Raw genomic sequence first — 17,026 nt, 5'->3', positions numbered from 1 at the left:
AGCGCTCATTCTTCCACGGTCTAAAACACGTCATAGATAGAGAGAGATAAAGGTTAGAAACACGAGCAAGTTGTTATGAACAGTTGAGGCCACGTCTGTATTCTGTGTCTCAAGCACAGCATTACTGAGAAAGAGAAAATGAGGGTTTATAACACTAGAAACGGTTGACGCTATTGTGAAAAAGCTCCAACTTCCAACAGTTTACAAGGCCATATGAATCTCATCTATGAAGAGTCATACAATTGTTGTAAACACAATTGTTGTAAACAGTTTTAAAGATGCAGTATAAAGTTGTTTTTGAAAAGTTTCTAAATTACCCACTTAAGTACTTGAAGTTTAAAGGAGTAGTCTGTCCTCCAGCCGTCTGTCCTCCAGCCGTCTGTCCTCCAGCCGTCTGTCCTCCAGCCGTCTGTCCTCCAGCCGTCTGTCCTCCAGCCGTCAGTCCTCCAGCCGTCTGTCCTCCAGTATGTTTTGTGGATTAGGTTGCCCTCCACATTATTCAGCAGGATACTAAATTGCCACTCCTTCACACAGCTGTTTTCTTTATGACAGAGGATAACTCCTACTGTTCCTGTTCAGAACGAATCTGTGACCTGCTACAAGGCAGGGTTATATGGGATACCATTTGGGTCTTGGCGTTTTTCAGTTAAAAAAAAAAAGATGCACGCCAAATAACACTATTTGACGTATCAGCTAATCTTGTTGACCAAATCAAGAACCTGAATATGACTGAATGTCACATTTTAATAATTGAACACGTTCATAAATGTTTGTTTTTTTTTCTTCACGAAGTTATTACATATTTATTACACCATCACTCATATTTCATATCTAACAGCGATTCACCAGTTCATTATGACGCTGGTAATGGTTTGTCTTACGTACCTGCCGCTGCCAAACGAGTCAGACTCTGGGACGGTGTTGGTCAGGGAAAAAAAGATAGCTGATGGATGTAGACAATGTTTTCCCCCTATAACATATCAAAATGATATCTGTTTCAGTAGCTATATTTGGCTAACTATCTAGCTAGACGTTGTCGTCTAAAATACCTCCTAATTTATAAGAAAGTGTTTGTATTTGGTTGGTAATGGTCACATTTAACGTTAGCTTGCGGCAACAAGGCTAGGTAACTGGCTAGCTTGCTTACTTCGTTATCTACAACAAATTGGATGCAGTCTATCACAGTGCAATCCGTTTTGTCACCAAAGCCCCATATACTACCCACCATTGCGACCTGTATGCTCTCGTTGGCTGGCCCTCGCTTCATACTCGTCGCCAAACCCACTGGCTCCATGTCATCTACAAGACCCTGCTAGGTAAAGTCCCCCCTTATCTCAGCTCGCTGGTCACCATTGCATCTCCCACCTGTAGCACACGCTCCAGCAGGTATATCTCTCTGGTCACCTCCAAAACCAATTCTTTTTTTGGCCACCTCTCCTTCCAGTTCTCTGCTGCCAATGACTGGAACGAACTACAAAAATCTCTGAAACTGGAAACACTTATCTCCCTCACTAGCTTTAAGCACCAGCTGTCAGAGCAGCTCACAGATTACTGCACCTGTACATAGCCCACCTATAATTTAGCCCAAACAACTACCTCTTTCCCAACTGTATTTTATTGATTTATTTATTTTGCTCCTTTGCACCCCATTATTTTAATTTCTACTTTGCACATTCTTCCATTGCAAAACTACCATTCCAGTGTTTTACTTTCTATATTGTATTTACCTTGCCACCATGGCCTTTTTTGCCTTTACCCCCCTTATCTCACCTCATTTGCTCACATCGTATATAGACTTGTTTATACTGTATTATTGACTGTATGTTTGTTTATTCCATGTGTAACTCTGTGTTGTTGTATGTGTCGAACTGCTTTGCTTTATCTTGGCCAGGTCGCAGTTGTAAATGAGAACTTGTTCTCAACTTGCCTACCTGGTTAAATAAAGGTAAAATAAATCAATCTAGCTGGCCCAGTTAAGTTCATGAACAAGTGGCTGCCTAGCTAATACTTAGTCATTGCTAAGAATATTGAAAATGATTGCAGTTTCTGGTCATCGTTTTAAGCCTGGTTGCATTGCTTCCAGACAGGTACCAAGCTAAAGATAGCTAGCTGACGCGTCGAATAGTGTTAATTCGACGTAACTTTTTTTTGACGTGCAAATACGCAAACAGCGTTCTGTAGGGTTCGGGTCAATTCCATTTCCATTTAGGAAGTAAACGGAAATTCCAATTGTTCCTCATCGAGAAACTTTGAGGAAAATTGGAATTACCAGTTTACTTCCTGAATTGGCTGTGTTGAAATGGAATATATCCCCAATCCTTCTGGCATATTTTTACTTCTTCAGAAAACCAGGTTGAATTTGAGGCCTTTCCACCAGACAGTAGTAATCTAGTTTATGGGCGTGATAGATCGTTTGGGTGATACGGAACAAAGCAGGGAACGTGTCCAATGTCTAGGCATGTTGTACACTAGCAGGTCTGGTGTATTTGCACAGAGCTGTCATGATGTCATCAGTCCAATCACACTCCATTTATTACGGCATTGTTATAGAACGCAAGGGACATAATTTGGCTTTCTGGTCGGTCGTAAATAACTTTACTTTCTGCGTAGATATTGGAATTGTACACCATTTGATGGATTTAAATATACAGGTCAGATATTTATTGAAAAAAAAGTGTTTAAATAAATAAAGTGTTTAAATGAATAAATAGTTTTAGAAGTTAGGCAAACACTCAATGCAGACATCAACTTGAAACGGATCTGTTCTGAATCAGGGAGTGGGAGACGGGGACACGATGCGTTCCAGATGTGTCACACAGCCTGCCTTTTGTGTGACAGCCATCGGAACACCCCGTGCTGTGTGTCTCTGACAGAACCCGTCAACAATGAAAACCTGTGTGTGTTTTCACCCCACTGCACGATACTCTGCATCTCACAACGACTCTGTCTCCTCGCTGTTGACTGTTCTCTGCAACTATTGTCGATTTGACAAGTTCTAACAAAACTGTTGTCTTGTTTTTCCAAACTGACCCCCCCCCATCTTCTTTCTGTTCTCTCTTCTCCTTTTCTCCTCCTCTCTCCTTCTCCTCCTCTCTCCTTTTCCTCCTCTCTCCTTCTCTTCTTCTCCTCCTCTCTCCTTCTCTTCTCCTCTCTCCTTCTCTTCTTCTCCTCCTCTCTCCTTCTCTTCTCCTCCTCTCTCCTTCTCTTCTCCTCCTCTCTCCTTCTCTTCTCCTCCTCTCTCCTTCTCTTCTTCTCCTCCTCTCTCCTTCTCTTCTTCTCCTTCTCTCTCCTTCTCTTCTTCTCCTCCTCTCTTCTTCTCCTTCTTTCTTCTTCTCCTCCTTCACTACGCAGATGGATGAGAAGTCAGTAAACTCTCTTTACTTCCTTTTTACTTGAATGTTAAATCATAGACTTCCTGTCAGTATCTGAGCTAGTGGTTAGTAATGTTTAGTGAAGGTTTTTCTCTTAGCAGTAGAAACAGTAACAATGTTCAGCAGTCACATAGTTCAGCAGTAACATACAGTGGGGCAAAAAAAGTATTTAGTCAGCCACCAATTGTGCAAGTTCTCCCACTTAAAAAGATGAGACAGGCCTGTAATTTTCATCATATGTACACTTCAACTATGACAGACACAGACAGAATGAGGGGAAAAAATCCAGAAAATCACTTTGTATGATTTTTAATGAATTTATTTGCTAATTATGGTGGAAAATAAGTATTTGGTCACCTACAAACAAGCAAGATTTCTGGCTCTCACAGACCTGTACAAACAAGCAAGATTTCTTCTTTAAGAGGCTCCTCTGTCCTCCACTCGTTACCTGTATTAATGGAACCTGTTTGAACTTGTTATCAGTATAAAAGACACCTGTCCACAACCTCAAACAGTCACACTCCAAACTCCACTATGGCCAAGACCAAAGAGCTGTCAAAGGACACCAGAAACAAAATTGTAGACCTGCACCAGGCTGGGAAGACTGAATCTGCAATAGGTAAGCAGCTTGGTTTGAAGAAGTCAACTGTGGGAGCAATTATTAGGAAATGGAAGACATACAAGACCACTGATAATCTCCCTCGATCTGGGGCTCCACGCTAGATCTCACCCCGTGGGGTCAAAATGATCATAAGAACGGTGAGCAAAAATCCCAGAACCACACGGGGGACCTAGTGAATGACCTGCAGAGAGCTGGGACCAAAGTAACAAAGCCTACCATCAGTAACACACTACACCGCCAGGGACTCAAATCCTGCAGTGCCAGACGTGTCCCCCTGCTTAAGCCAGTACATGTCCAGGCCCGTCTGAAGTTTGCTAGAGAGCATTTGGATGATCTAGAATAAGATTGGGAGAATGTCATATGGTCAGATGAAACCAAAATATAACTTTTTGGTAAAACCTCAACTCGTCGTGTTTGGAGGACAAAGAATGCTGAGTTGCATCCAAAGAACACCATACCTACTGTGAAGCATGGGGGTGGAAACATCATGCTTTGGGGCTGTTTTTCTGCAAAGGGACCAGGACGACTGATCCGTGTAAAGGAAAGAATGAATGGGGCCATGTATCGTGAGATTTTGAGTGAAAACCTCCTTCCATCAGCAAGGGCATTGAAGATGAAACGTGGCTGGGTCTTTCAGCATGACAATGATCCCAAACACACCGCCCGGGCAACAAAGGAGTGGCTTCGTAAGAAGCATTTCAAGGTCCTGGAGTGGTTTAGCCAGTCTCCAGATCTCAACCCCATAGAAAATCTTTGGAGGGAGTTGAAAGTCCGTGTTGCCCAGCAACAGCCTCAAAACATCACTGCTCTAGAGGAGATCTGCATGGAGGAATGGGCCAAAATACCAGCAACAGTGTGTGAAAACCTTGTGAAGACTTACAGAAAATGTTTGACCTCTGTCATTGCCAACAAAGGATATATAACAAAGTATTGAGATAAACTTTTGTTATTGACCAAATACTTATTTTCCACCATAATTTGCAAATAAATTCATTAAAAATCCTACAATGTGATTTTCTGAATTTGTTTTCTCATTTTGTCTGTCATAGTTTAAGTGTACCTATGATGAAAATTACAGGCCTCTTTCATCTTTTTAAGTGGGAGAACTTGCACAATTGGTGGCTGACTAAATACTTTTTTGCCCCACTGTAGTTCATTAATTCTTTATCTAACAGTATGTCTCTCATTCTCCTGTTTGTTGTTCCCTCTCTTCTACTACTCTTCTCTTCCTCCTGCCCTCCCTCCTTTCATCCTCTCTCCATCTCTCTCTCTCTCTCTCTCTCTCCTCTTCTTCCTGCCCTCCCTCCTTTCCTCCTCTCTTCCCCTCCTTTTCCTCCTGCCCTCCCTCCTCTCCTTCTCTCATCCTCTCCTCTCTTCCTCCTACCCTCCCTCCTTCCTCTCCTCTTTCTCATGCCCTCCCTCCTCATCCTCTCCTCCCTCCCTCTCATCCTCCTGCCCTCCCTCTCATCCTCCTGCCCTCCCTCTCATCCTCCTGCCCTCCCTCCCACTTCTCATCTTCCTCTCATTTTCTCTTCTCATCATCTTCCTCTCCTTTTCCTCCTGTCCTTCCTCCGTCCGTACTCTCATCCTCTCCTCTTCCTCCTGCCCTCTCCTCTTCCTCCTGCCTTCCCTCCTCTCAACCTCTATTCCTGCCCGCCCTCCCTCCCTCCTCTCATCCTCTCTTCCTCTCCTCTTCCTCCTGCCCTCCCTCCCTCCTCATCTTCTCCTCTCCCTCCTGCCCTCTCTCCCCCTTTCCTCTTCCTCCTGCCCTCCCTCTTTCCACTCTCCTCCTCCCTCTCCTCTTCCTCCTGCCTCTTCTCCCCTTATTTTCTTCATCCCTGCCCCATCTACTCCTCTTCCTCCTCCCCCCTGCAGAGATGATCAAGCTTTCTATGATCACCAGATTTACCAACACGAGAAGTAAGAGACAGATGCATTATGGTCCAACCTATTTGACCGCTGGTCATTAGAGCCATGCTAGAGGGGACATATTGACACGGTGCCAGAGGGGACATATTGACACGGTGTCAGAGGGGACATATTGACACGGTGCCTATATAGAAGTGTGTCTATATAGTAGTGTGTTGTTGGAACGTTGAGTGTGTACTGTGCATGTTCCGTTCAACGTTATATTAACATTGTGGTGACGTTGTGGTGTGTACTAGGCACGGTCTGCGGGTGGATGGCATCCCCATGTTCATCCCCAACGACCGCAGCAAGAAGAGGCTAATCGAGGACACTCAGGATTGGCAGCCCCGCACGGGCACTACCCAGTCCCGCTCCTTCCGTATGTTGGCCCAGCTCACAGGCACCGACTACAGTGAGTCAGTGGTCGAGAGAGAGAAGACCCTCTTCAACATTAAAAATATCAACAAATTGGCGAGGGCACTAGAACAGTCTGCAGTACCCCACCTCACCCTACTAGAATCTGAAGTCAAATGTCTACTGTTTGCTGATGATCTGGTGCTTCTGTCCCCAACCAAGGAGGGCCTACAGCAGCACCTAGATCTTCCGCACAGATTTTGTCAGACTTGTGCCCTGACAGACCTGGGCCCTGACAGACCTGGGCCCAGACAGACCTGGGCCCAGACAGACCTGGGCCCTGACAGACCTGGGCCCTGACAGACCTGGGCCCTGACAGACCTGGGCCCAGACAGACCTGGGCCCAGACAGACCTGGGCCCTGACAGACCTGGGCCCTGACAGACCTGGGCCCTGACAGACCTGGGCCCTGACAGACCTGGGCCCTGACAGACCTGGGCCCTGACAGACCTGGGCCCTGACAGACCTGGGCCCAGACAGTGAATCTCAGTAAGACAAAAATAATTGCTTAAAAAAAAATGTCCAGTCGCCAAGACAACAATTACAAATTAAAAAATAGACACTGGCTGCCCTAGAGCACATAAAGAATTACACCTACCTCAGCCTAAACATCAGCACCACAGGTAACTTCCACAAGGATTTGAAGGATCTAAGAGACAAGGCACGATGTGCCTTCTACACCATCAAAAGGAACCTAAAACTCTACATCCCAATTAGGATCTGGCACAAAGTACTACAATCAGTTATTGAACCCGTTGCCCAGAATGGTTGTGAGGTCTGGGGTCTTACTAACCAACCAACAATTCACAAAATCCACCACAAATCCCTCACCTACAGAGAGATATACATGGAGATGAATCTCCTCAGCCAGCTGGTTCCAGGACAGAAAACACATTTAGACTAAACCATATTATGAGGAAGCAAACAGATAACAATTTTACGTACTGGAAAGGATCAACCAAAAAACAGAGCAAACTAGAATGCTATTTGGCCCTAAACAGAGAGTACACATTGGCAGAATACCTGCCCACTGTGACTGACCCAAACTTAAGGAAAGCTTTGACTATGTACAGACTCAGTGAGCATAGCCTTGCTATTGAGAAAGGCTGCCGTAGGCAGACATGGCTCTCAAGAGAAGACAGACTATGTGCTCACTGCCCACAAAATTAGGTGGAAACTGAGCTGCACTTCCTAACCTCCTGCCCAATGTATGACCATATTAGAGATAGATATTTCCCTCAGATTACACAGACCCACAAAGAATTAGAAAATAAATGAAACATCGATAAACTCCCATATCTGTTCGGCGAAGTACTGCAATGTGCCATCACAGCAGCAAGATTTGTGACCTGTTGTCATGAGAAAAGGGCAACCAGTGGAGAACAAACAACATTGTAAATAGAAACTATATTTATCTTCCCTTCCACACTTCAACTACTTGAACATTGTTACAATACTGTACATAGACAATAATATACCATATGACATTTCTCTATTCTTTAAAACATGTAAGTGTAGTTGAGAGAAAGGTGTCAGTGGTCCAAAGAGGACAAGAAGCCCAGGAGAGAGGGAAAGAATGTTTACACGGGGCCCCAGATGGGACTAGAGGCCCAGGAGAGAGGGAGAGAATGTTTACACAGGGCCCCAGATGGGACTAGAGGCCCAGGAGAGAGGGAGAGAATGTTTACACAGGGCCCCAGATGGGACTAGAGGCCCGGGAGAGAACGTTTACACGGGGCCCCAGATGGGACATGAGGCCCAGGAGAGAGGGAGAGAACGTTTACACGTGGCCCCAGAAAGGAGTCAATAGTTGTATCTTAACATCAGTGTAAAATGTAATCGGGTCGTTCTGATACTGTGTTTCCCCCTGGCTCTCTCAGTGCAGGACCCAGACGATGAGACAATGAAGAGGGCCAGGTAAACAGCCTGTGTGTTTATAAAGCCTGTGTGTTTATAAAGCCTGTGTGTTTATAAAGCTATGCCTGTGTGATATCTACAGCTGACTGGTTTAGTCTGTGTGATATCTACAACGGACTCTGGTTTAGTCTGTGTGATATCTACAGCTGACTCTGGTTTAGTCTGTGTGATATCTACAGCTGACTCTGGTTTAGTCTGTGTGATATCTACAGCTGACTCTGGTTTAGTCTGTGTGATATCTACAGCTGACTCTGGTTTAGTCTGTGTGATATCTACAGCTGACTCTGGTTTAGTCTGTGTGATATCTACAGCTGACTCTGGTTTAGTCTGTGTGATATCTACAGCTGACTGGTTTAGTCTGTGTGATATATATACAGCTGACTGGTTTAGTCTGTGTGATATATATACAGCTGACTCTGGTTTGGTCTGTGTGATATCTACAGCTGACTCTGGTTTAGTCTGTGTGATATCTACAGCTGACTGGCTTGGTCTGTGTGATATCTACAGCTGACTCTGGTTTGGTCTGTGTGATATCTACAGCTGACTCTGGTTTAGTCTGTGTGATATCTACAGCTGACTCTGGTTTAGTCTGTGTGATATCTACAGCTGACTCTGGTTTAGTCTGTGTGATATCTACAGCTGACTGGCTTGGTCTGTGTGATATCTACAGCTGACTCTGGTTTGGTCTGTGTGATATCTACAGCTGACTCTGGTTTGGTCTGTGTGATATCTACAGCTGACTCTGGTTTAGTCTGTGTGATATCTACAGCTGACTCTGGTTTAGTCTGTGTGATATCTACAGCTGACTCTGGTTTAGTCTGTGTGATATCTACAGCTGACTTTGGTTTAGTCTGTGTGTTTAAAGGCTGTGTTGTGAAGTGTGCTACTGTAAAGTTATGGCCGATGCTGACATGCTTGTGTGTTCCAGCTACCGATAAAGGTACACTCTGCAAGATGAATCATGTCACACAAAACGTCCTACTTCCCAATGTGGGCCATGCCACAGGTCGATGATGGTGATGTCTTCATCTCGCTGAGTTCGTCTTTAAAGACGTCTAGTAGAACTCAACAGTTGAGTTAGAGACTTATAGACAGCAGGTGGTGAGATATACAGGTGGTTTGGTGAGTTATACAGGTGGTTTGGTGAGTTATACAGGTGGTTTGGTGAGTTATACAGGTGGTTTGGTGAGATATACAGGTGGTTTGGTGAGATATACAGGTGGTTTGGTGAGTTATACAGGTGGTTTGATGAGATGTACAGGTGGTTTGGTGAGATATACAGGTGGTTTGGTGAGATGTACAGGTGGTTTGGTGAGATGTACAGGTGGTTTGGTGAGTTATACAGGTGGTTTGGTGAGTTATACAGGTGGTTTGGTGAGTTATACAGGTGGTTTGGTGAGATATACAGGTGGTTTGGTGAGATATACAGGTGGTTTGGTGAGATATACAGGTGGTTTGGTGAGATATACAGGTGGTTTGGTGAGATGTACAGGTGGTTTGGTGAGATGTACAGGTGGTTTGGTGAGATGTACAGGTGGTTTGGTGAGATGTACAGGTGGTTTGGTGAGATGTACAGGTGGTTTGGTGAGTTGTACAGGTGGTTTGGTGAGTTGTACAGGTGGTTTGGTGAGTTGTACAGGTGGTTTGGTGAAATATACAGGTGGTTTGGTGAGTTGTACAGGTGGTTTGGTGAGTTATACAGGTGGTTTGGTGAGATATACAGGTGGTTTGGTGAGTTGTACAGGTGGTTTGGTGAGTTATACAGGTGGTTTGGTGAGATATACAGGTGGTTTGGTGAGATATACAGGTGGTTTGGTGAGTTGTACAGGTGGTTTGGTGAGTTATACAGGTGGTTTGGTGAGATATACAGGTGGTTTGGTGAGTTATACAGGTGGTTTGGTGAGTTATACAGGTGGTTTGGTGAGATGTACAGGTGGTTTGGTGAGTTATACAGGTGGTTTGGTGAGATGTACAGGTGGTTTGGTGAGATATACAGGTGGTTTGGTGAGTTATACAGGTGGTTTGGTGAGATATACAGGTGGTTTGGTGAGTTGTACAGGTGGTTTGGTGAGTTATACAGGTGGTTTGGTGAGTTATACAGGTGGTTTGGTGAGATATACAGGTGGTTTGGTGAGATATACAGGTGGTTTGGTGAGATATACAGGTGGTTTGGTGAGATATACAGGTGGTTTGGTGAGATGTACAGGTGGTTTGGTGAGATATACAGGTGGTTTGGTGAGTTATACAGGTGGTTTGGTGAGATATACAGGTGGTTTGGTGAGTTGTACAGGTGGTTTGGTGAGTTATACAGGTGGTTTGGTGAGATATACAGGTGGTTTGGTGAGATATACAGGTGGTTTGGTGAGTTGTACAGGTGGTTTGGTGAGTTGTACAGGTGGTTTGGTGAGATATACAGGTGGTTTGGTGAGTTATACAGGTGGTTTGGTGAGTTATACAGGTGGTTTGGTGAGATGTACAGGTGGTTTGGTGAGTTATACAGGTGGTTTGGTGAGATGTACAGGTGGTTTGGTGAGTTATACAGGTGGTTTGGTGAGTTATACAGGTGGTTTGGTGAGTTATACAGGTGGTTTGGTGAGTTATACAGGTGGTTTGGTGAGATATACAGGTGGTTTGGTGAGTTGTACAGGTGGTTTGGTGAGTTATACAGGTGGTTTGGTGAGATGTACAGGTGGTTTGGTGAGTTGTACAGGTGGTTTGGTGAGTTGTACAGGTGGTTTGGTGAGTTGTACAGGTGGTTTGGTGAGTTGTACAGGTGGTTTGGTGAGTTATACAGGTGGTTTGGTGAGTTATACAGGTGGTTTGGTGAGATATACAGGTGGTTTGGTGAGATATACAGGTGGTTTGGTGAGATGTACAAATCTTTTTTCCAGGACCACTTTCCCGTATTGAGGTGTGATGTGGTTTTACCGTAATGAGTTGTGATGTGGTTTTACTGTAATGAGTTGTGATGTAGTTTTACCGTAATGAGTTGTGATGTGGTTTTACTGTAATGAGTTGTGATGTGGTTTTACCGTAATGAGTTGTGATGTGGTTTTACCGTAATGAGTTGTAATGTAGTTTTACCATAATGAGTTGTGATGTGGTTTTACCGTAATGAGGTGTGATGTGGTTTTACCATAATGAGTTGTGATGTGGTTTTACTGTAATGAGTTGTGATGTAGTTTTACCGTAATGAGTTGTGATGTGGTTTTATCGTAATGAGTTGTGATGTAGTTTTACCGTAATGAGTTGTGATGTGGTTTTACCGTAATGAGTTGTGATGTGGTTTTACCGTAATGAGTTGTGATGTGGTTTTACCGTAATGAGTTGTGATGTGGTTTTACCGTAATGAGTTGTGATGTGGTTTTACCGTAATGAGTTGTGATGTAGTTTTACCGTAATGAGTTGTGATGTAGTTTTACCGTATTGAGTTGTAATGTAGTTTTACCGTAATGAGTTGTGATGTAGTTTTACCGTAATAAGTTGTGATGTGGTTTTACCGTAATGAGTTGTGATGTGGTTTTACCGTAATGAGTTGTGATGTAGTTTTACCGTAATGAGTTGTGATGTAGTTTTACCGTAATGAGTTGTGATGTAGTTTTACTGTAATGAGTTGTGATGTAGTTTTACCGTAATGAGTTGTGATGTAGTTTTACCGTAATGAGTTGTGATGTGGTTTTACCGTAATGAGTTGTGATGTGGTTTTACCGTAATGAGTTGTGATGTAGTTTTACCGTAATGAGTTGTGATGTGGTTTTACCGTAATGAGTTGTGATGTGGTTTTACCGTAATGAGTTGTGATGTAGTTTTACCGTAATGAGTTGTGATGTGGTTTTACTGTAATGAGTTGTGATGTAGTTTTACCGTAATGAGTTGTGATGTGGTTTTACTGTAATGAGTTGTGATGTAGTTTTACCATAATGAGTTGTGATGTAGTTTTACCATAATGAGTTGTGATGTGGTTTTACCGTAATGAGTTGTGATGTGGTTTTACCGTATTGAGGTGTGATGTAGTTTTACCGTAATGAGTTGTGATGTAGTTTTACCGTAATGAGTTGTGATGTAGTTTTACCGTAATGAGTTGTGATGTAGTTTTACCGTAATGAGTTGTGATGTAGTTTTACCGTAATGAGTTGTGATGTAGTTTTACCATAATGAGTTGTGATGTAGTTTTACCGTAATGAGTTGTGATGTAGTTTTACCGTATTGAGTTGTGATGTAGTTTTACCGTAATGAGTTGTGATGTAGTTTTATCGTAATGAGTTGTGATGTAGTTTTACCGTAATGAGTTGTGATGTAGTTTTACCGTATTGAGTTGTGATGTAGTTTTACCGTAATGAGTTGTGATGTAGTTTTACCGTAATGAGTTGTGATGTAGTTTTACCGTAATGAGTTGTGATGTAGTTTTACCGTAATGAGTTGTGATGTAGTTTTACCGTAATGAGTTGTGATGTAGTTTTACCGTATTGAGTTGTGATGTAGTTTTACCGTAATGAGTTGTGATGTAGTTTTACCGTATTGAGTTGTGATGTAGTTTTACCGTAATGAGTTGTGATGTGGTTTTACCGTAATGAGTTGTGATGTGGTTTTACCGTAATGAGTTGTGATGTAGTTTTACCGTAATGAGTTGTGATGTGGTTTTACCATAATGAGTTGTGATGTAGTTTTACCATAATGAGTTGTGATGTAGTTTTACCATAATGAGTTGTGATGTAGTTTTACCGTAATGAGTTGTGATGTAGTTTTACCGTAATGAGTTGTGATGTAGTTTTACCGTAATGAGTTGTGATGTAGTTTTACCGTAATGAGTTGTGATGTAGTTTTACCGTATTGAGTTGTGATGTAGTTTTACCGTAATGAGTTGTGATGTAGTTTTACCGTATTGAGTTGTGATGTAGTTTTACCGTAATGAGTTGTGATGTAGTTTTACCGTATTGAGTTGTGATGTGGTTTTACCGTAATGAGTTGTGATGTGGTTTTACCGTAATGAGTTGTGATGTAGTTTTACCATAATGAGTTGTGATGTAGTTTTACCGTAATGAGTTGTGATGTGGTTTTACCATAATGAGTTGTGATGTAGTTTTACCATAATGAGTTGTGATGTAGTTTTACCGTAATGAGTTGTGATGTGGTTTTACCATAATGAGTTGTGATGTAGTTTTACCGTAATGAGTTGTGATGTAGTTTTACCATAATGAGTTGTGATGTAGTTTTACCATAATGAGTTGTGATGTAGTTTTACCGTAATGAGTTGTGATGTAGTTTTACCATAATGAGTTGTGATGTAGTTTTACCGTAATGAGTTGTGATGTAGTTTTACCGTATTGAGTTGTGATGTAGTTTTACCGTAATGAGTTGTGATGTGGTTTTACCGTAATGAGTTGTTATGTGGTTTTACCGTAATGAGTTGTGATGTAGTTTTACCATAATGAGTTGTGATGTGGTTTTACCGTAATGAGTTGTGATGTAGTTTTACCATAATGAGTTGTAATGTAGTTTTACCGTAATGAGTTGTGATGTAGTTTTACCGTAATGAGTTGTGATGTAGTTTTACCATAATGAGTTGTGATGTAGTTTTACCGTAATGAGTTGTGATGTGGTTTTACCGTAATGAGTTGTGATGTAGTTTTACCGTAATGAGTTGTGATGTAGTTTTACCGTAATGAGTTGTGATGTAGTTTTACCATAATGAGTTGTGATGTGGTTTTACCATAATGAGTTGTGATGTAGTTTTACCGTAATGAGTTGTGATGTGGTTTTACCGTAATGAGTTGTGATGTAGTTTTACCATAATGAGTTGTGATGTAGTTTTACCGTAATGAGTTGTGATGTGGTTTTACCGTAATGAGTTGTGATGTAGTTTTACCGTAATGAGTTGTGATGTGGTTTTACCGTAATGAGTTGTGATGTAGTTTTACCATAATGAGTTGTAATGTAGTTTTACCGTAATGAGTTGTGATGTAGTTTTACCGTAATGAGTTGTGATGTAGTTTTACCGTAATGAGTTGTGATGTAGTTTTACCATATTGAGTTGTGATGTGGTTTTACCGTAATGAGTTGTGATGTGGTTTTACCGTAATGAGTTGTGATGTAGTTTTACCGTTGCATGGTGAATTCTCTGTCTGTTCGACATATTTCTGTCTTCATTTCCTCCCACTTTTCTCTCCTCTCCACCTCTCTCTCTTCTCTCCGGGTGGTTAGGGAAAAGTTCCTTACAGAGATTAAGAGCCCCCGTTACGCCCGTCTGAGGGACTGGCACCACGAGAGGTCCGCACGGGCCCTCAACATCAAGTCCTGAGCTTCACCACGGCAACATGCAAAGCGATCGACAGCCATCACGACGACGACTCAAACGATGATAGCCCGATATTCAACGAATGGCAGATAACACACCCGTCAGATATACAGAGGGAGGAAGAAGAAACAAGTTCATTTGATCGATCAAATAGAGGATCTATGATCACTAATCAATACGTCTGTCACCTTCACGTCTCCTCCTTGACTTGAGGAGTCAGTGTTGATAACCTTGTGTTTGTAGCAGACCTGGGAGCCAACACATACGTCAAATACATTGATTGATTGATTGAACAAATACCTGAGGTGCGTCGGGGGGTTGAGCTTCGGGCCTGTCCCAAATCAAGTGCACCTCAAGATTTCTACAGTATTTGACGTATGTATCTGACCCAGGGCTGGGTTGTATGTTACTCAGAGTTATCTGAGGAGGGGGGGGGGGGGGGGGGGCTACACAGCTGTTGGAACTGTTCAGGCTGTTCTTCCTGTTCTATTCTTTATTCCGTTATTCTGATTCTGTAGTTCTGATTCTGTAGTTCTAGTTCTGATTTTGTAGTTCTTCTTTTGATTCTGTAGTTCTAGTTCTGATTCTGTAGTTCTAGTTCTGATTCTGTAGTTCTAGTTCTGATTCTGTAGTTCTAGTTCTGATTCTGTAGTTCTAGTTCTGATTCTGTAGTTCTAGTTTTGATTCTATAGTTCTAGTTTTGATTCTGTAGTTCTAGTTCTGATTCTGTAGTTCTAGTTTTTATTCTATAGTTCTAGTTTTGATTCTGTAGTTCTGATTCTGTAGTTCTGATTCTGTAGTTCTGATTCTGTAGTTCTGATTCTGTAGTTCTCGTTCTGATTCTGTAGTTCTCGTTCTGATTCTGTAGTTCTCGTTCTGATTCTGTAGTTCTAGTTCTGATTCTGTAGTTCTAGTTCTGTTTTCTGTAGTTCTAGTTTTGATTCTGTAGTTCTGATTCTGTAGTTCTAGTTCGGATTCTGTAGTTCTAGTTTTGATTCTGTAGTTCTCGTTCTGATTTTGTAGTTCTAGTTCTGATTCTGTAGTTCTGATTCTGTAGTTCTGATTCTGTAGTTCTCGTTCTGATTCTGTAGTTCTCGTTCTGATTCTGTAGTTCTAGTTCTGATTCTGTAGTTCTAGTTCTGTTTTCTGTAGTTCTAGTTTTGATTCTGTAGTTCTGATTCTGTAGTTCTAGTTTTGATTCTGTAGTTCTCGTTCAGATTTTGTAGTTCTGATTCTGTAGTTCTAGTTATGATTCTGTAGTTCTAGTTATGATTCTGTAGTTCTAGTTCTGATTTTGTAGTCTTTTGATCTGTAAACTCTGTCTTTATTAGATCTGTGTTTTCAGGGCTATCTTTTTTTTGTTCTGAACTCCACTTGTTCTTCAGGCACCTCCCTCTGATAAGATAAATAAATATACTGCTGTTATCTGAAAACAGCTCCTCCTCCCCCTGCTTTCTGTCATGTATCTTTCTTCCTTCTTTGCTGTACTCCACCATCCTGTCCACTATACTGTCCACCATCCTGTCCACTATACTGTCCACCATACTGTCCACCATACTGTCCACCATACTGTCCACTATACTGTCCACCATACTGTCCACCATACTGTCCCCTATACTGTCCACTATACTGTCCCCTATACTGTCCACTATACTGTACTGTCCACTATACTGTACTGTCCACTATACTGTACTCCACCATACTGTCCACTATACTGTCCACTATACTGTCCCCTATACTGTCCACTATACTGTCCCCTATACTGTCCACTATACTTCCCACTATACTGTCCACTATACTGTACTGTCCACTATACTGTACTGTCCACTATACTGTACTGTCCACTATACTGTACTCCACTATACTGTCCCCTATACTGTCCCCTATACTGTCCACTATACTGTCCACTATACTGTCCCCTATACTGTCCCCTATACTGTCCACTATACTGTCCACTATACTGTACTGTCCCCTACACTGTCCACAATACTGTCCACTATACTGTCCACTATACTGTCCCCTATACTGTCCACTATACTGTCCCCTATACTGTCCACTATACTGTACTGTCCACTATACTGTACTGTCCACTATACTGTCCACTATACTGTCCCCTATACTGTCCACTATACTGTCCCCTATACTGTACTGTCCACCATACTGTCCCCTATACTGTCCACTACACTGTCCCCTATACTGTCCACTATACTGTCCCCTATACTGTCCACTATACTTCCCACTATACTGTCCACTATACTGTACTGTCCACTATACTGTACTGTCCACTATACTGTACTGTCCACTATACTGTACTCCACCATACTGTCCACTATACTGTCCCCTATACTGTCCACTATACTGTCCCCTATACTGTCCCCTATACTGTCCACTATACTGTCCCCTATACTGTCCACTATACTGTCCACTATACTGTACTGTCCCCTATACTGTCCCCTATACTGTCCCCTATACTGTCCCCTATACTGTCCCCTATACTGTA

The 17,026-nt window shown here is 42.4% G+C and overlaps 1 protein-coding gene across 6 annotated transcripts in view; it reads left to right on the top strand.

The window, feature by feature from the left end:
* The window catches only part of LOC110489654 (PDZ and LIM domain protein 7), an 89,251-nt gene that overhangs the window by 48,851 nt on the left and 23,374 nt on the right, over positions 1–17,026 (top strand). For 3 of the 6 annotated variants that reach the window (XM_036970443.1, XM_036970445.1, XM_036970444.1), the window contains exons 6-8: positions 5,869–5,913; positions 6,159–6,313; positions 8,195–8,231. The exons of 1 other annotated variant lie outside the window; for it this stretch is intronic. In XM_036970443.1, coding sequence (XP_036826338.1) covers positions 5,869–5,913; positions 6,159–6,313; positions 8,195–8,231 — 237 coding nt within the window. Of the gene's footprint in view, positions 1–3,351; positions 3,363–5,868; positions 5,914–6,158; positions 6,314–8,194; positions 8,232–17,026 lie in introns of all 6 variants that reach the window. 2 more of the 6 variants (XM_036970446.1, XM_036970447.1) reach the window with 1 other exon arrangement.

Source organism: Oncorhynchus mykiss, chromosome 31 (assembly GCF_013265735.2).
Source record: "Oncorhynchus mykiss isolate Arlee chromosome 31, USDA_OmykA_1.1, whole genome shotgun sequence".
In the NCBI taxonomy this organism is placed as follows: Eukaryota; Metazoa; Chordata; class Actinopteri; order Salmoniformes; family Salmonidae; genus Oncorhynchus; species Oncorhynchus mykiss.
Note: the sequence above shows the minus strand (reverse complement) of the source record. Positions and strands in the feature narration are given on the sequence as shown.